At 58.1% G+C, this 2,500-nt stretch overlaps 1 protein-coding gene across 1 annotated transcript in view; it reads left to right on the top strand.

The window, feature by feature from the left end:
- tg (thyroglobulin) overlaps window positions 1-2,500 on the top strand; it is a gene marked incomplete at both ends in the record, with an annotated part of 28,685 nt that overhangs the window by 5,501 nt on the left and 20,684 nt on the right. Inside the window, 2 exon segments of the mRNA XM_083917719.1 lie at window positions 50-561; window positions 2,053-2,437. Of these exon segments, the coding sequence (XP_083773845.1) occupies window positions 50-561; window positions 2,053-2,437 (897 nt within the window).

The raw sequence follows: 2,500 nt of genomic DNA, 5'->3' as shown, positions 1-2,500 counted from the left end.
CCCCCCCCCTCTCTCCCTCCCCCCTCCTCTCTCTCCCCCCCCCCCCCAGGTTCTGGTCTCCCTGACTGCCTCTCTCAGCGGCGTCTCTCTCTGTCCCGGCTCTTCTCTGGTCCTGTTGCTCCTCCTCTGGGCTCCTCCCCTGTCTCCTCCTCCTCCCCCTCCTCCTCGTGTCTCCTGGTCCTCCGGCCTCTCAGGGACCTCCTGCCGGTGGAGGCGGACCCCGCCCACTTCCTGTCTGTCCTTGTCGAGGTCCTCGGGGGTCTTTTCCCCTCGGTGGGCGGGGCTCTGCAGGCCCTGGCTCGCTCCTCCCCTCGCCGCCTCCAGGAAAACCTGTTCGGAGGGAAGTTCCTGAAGAACGCCGCCTCCTTTAACTTCAGCGCGGCGGTCGGAGCTCGAGGCGCCCTCGGCCTGGACCACCTCTCCTCTCAGAGCGCCGCCGCCGGCCTCAGGAAGAACCAGGACCTGGTCCGGTCCGTCAGCAGAGCTCTGGAGGACCCGGCTTTCCTCTCTGCCCTCAAACACACACTGAGCAGAAGCTCGCACTCTGCCTCACTGGGACAGGTGAGACACACCTGAGACACACCTGAGACACACCTGAGACACACCTGAACACACCTGAGACACACACCTGAGACACACCTGAGAACACCTGAACACACCTGAGACACACCTGAGACACACCTGAGAACACCTGAACACACCTGAGACACACCTGAACACACCTGAGACACACCTGAGACACACCTGAGAACACCTGAACACACCTGAACACACCTGAACACACCTGAGACACACCTGAGCACACCTGAGCACACCTGAGACACACCTGAGACATCTGAACACACCAGAGACACACCTGAACACACCTGAGACACACCTGAGCACACCTGAGACACACCTGAGACACACCTGAGACACACCTGAGACATCTGAACACACCTGAGACATCTGAACACACCTGAACAAACCTGAACACACCTGAGAACACCTGAACACACCTGAGACATCTGAACACACCTGAACACACCTGAACACACCTGAACACATCTGAGACACATCTGAACACACCTGAGCACACCTGAGACACACCTGAACACACCTGAGACACACCTGAACACACCTGAACACACCTGAGACACACCTGGGACACACCTGAGACACACCTGAGACACACCTGAGAACACCTGAACACAGCTGAGACACATCTGAACACACCTGGGACACACCTGAACACACCTGAGACACATCTGAACACACCTGAGACACATCTGAACACACCTGAGACACACCTGAACACCTGAACACACCTGAGCACACCTGAGACACACCTGGACACACCTGAGACACACCTGAGCACACCTGAACACACCTGAGCACACCTGAGACACACCTGGACACACCTGAGACACACCTGAGCACACCTGAACACACCTGAGACACACCTGAACACACCTGAGCACACCTGAACACACCTGAGACGCACCTGAACACACCTGAACACACACCTGGGACACACCTGAACACACCTGAGCAAACCTGAACACACCTGAACACACCTGAACACATCTGAGACACACCTGAACACACCTGAGCACACCTGAGCAAACCTGAACACACCTGAACACACCTGAACACATCTGAGACACATCTGAACACACCTGAGCACACCTGAACACACCTGAACACACCTGAACACACCTGAGACACATCTGAACACACCTGAGCACACCTGAACACACCTGAACACACCTGAACACATCTGAGACACATCTGAACACACCTGAGCACACCTGAACACATCTGAACACACCTGAACACACCTGAGACACACCTGAACACACCTGAGCACACCTGAACACACCTGAACACACCTGAGCACACCTGAACACACCTGAACACACCTGAACACACCTGAGCACACCTGAACACACCTGAACACACCTGAGCACACCTGAACACACCTGACACACACCTGAGACACACCTGAGACACACCTGAACACACCTTTTCCTCTTCTTAACACCTGCACCGTTGCCCCTCGATGCTCTGCAGGTTCTGGCTCCTCTGCTGCGTTCCTGCTCCGGAGACCAGGACCCGGACGCGGCGGCCATCTTTGTCCCCAGCTGCACGCCCAGCGGTGGTTTCCAGGAGGTTCAGTGTGGCGGTGCCGAGTGCTGGTGCGTGGACTCTCGGGGTCAGGAGGTCGCCGGGTCACGTACCGCCGGCGGTCGGCCGCGGTGCCCGTCCCCCTGTGAGACGCAGCGAGCGCTGGCGCTGAAGGTGAAAGGAAACCTGGCGGCCGGCGCTGAGATCCACGTCCCGGCGTGCTCTGAGGACGGAGACTTCCTGCCGCTGCAGTGTGTCGGATCTCGCTGCTTCTGCGTGGACGCCGAGGGAAAGACGACGGCTGCCGGGTCAACGGGGGGCGCCGTCTCCTGTAAGTCGTCTCTCTCATTCATGTCACACGTTATTTTCCTTCTAAGTGAGCGCTGAGGGGACA

This window comes from Echiichthys vipera, assembly GCF_963691815.1.
Source record: "Echiichthys vipera genome assembly, chromosome: 8".
NCBI classification, from domain to species: domain Eukaryota; kingdom Metazoa; phylum Chordata; class Actinopteri; order Perciformes; family Trachinidae; genus Echiichthys; species Echiichthys vipera.
The sequence above is the reverse complement of the archived record's forward strand: the minus strand, read 5'-3'. Positions and strand labels throughout refer to the sequence as shown.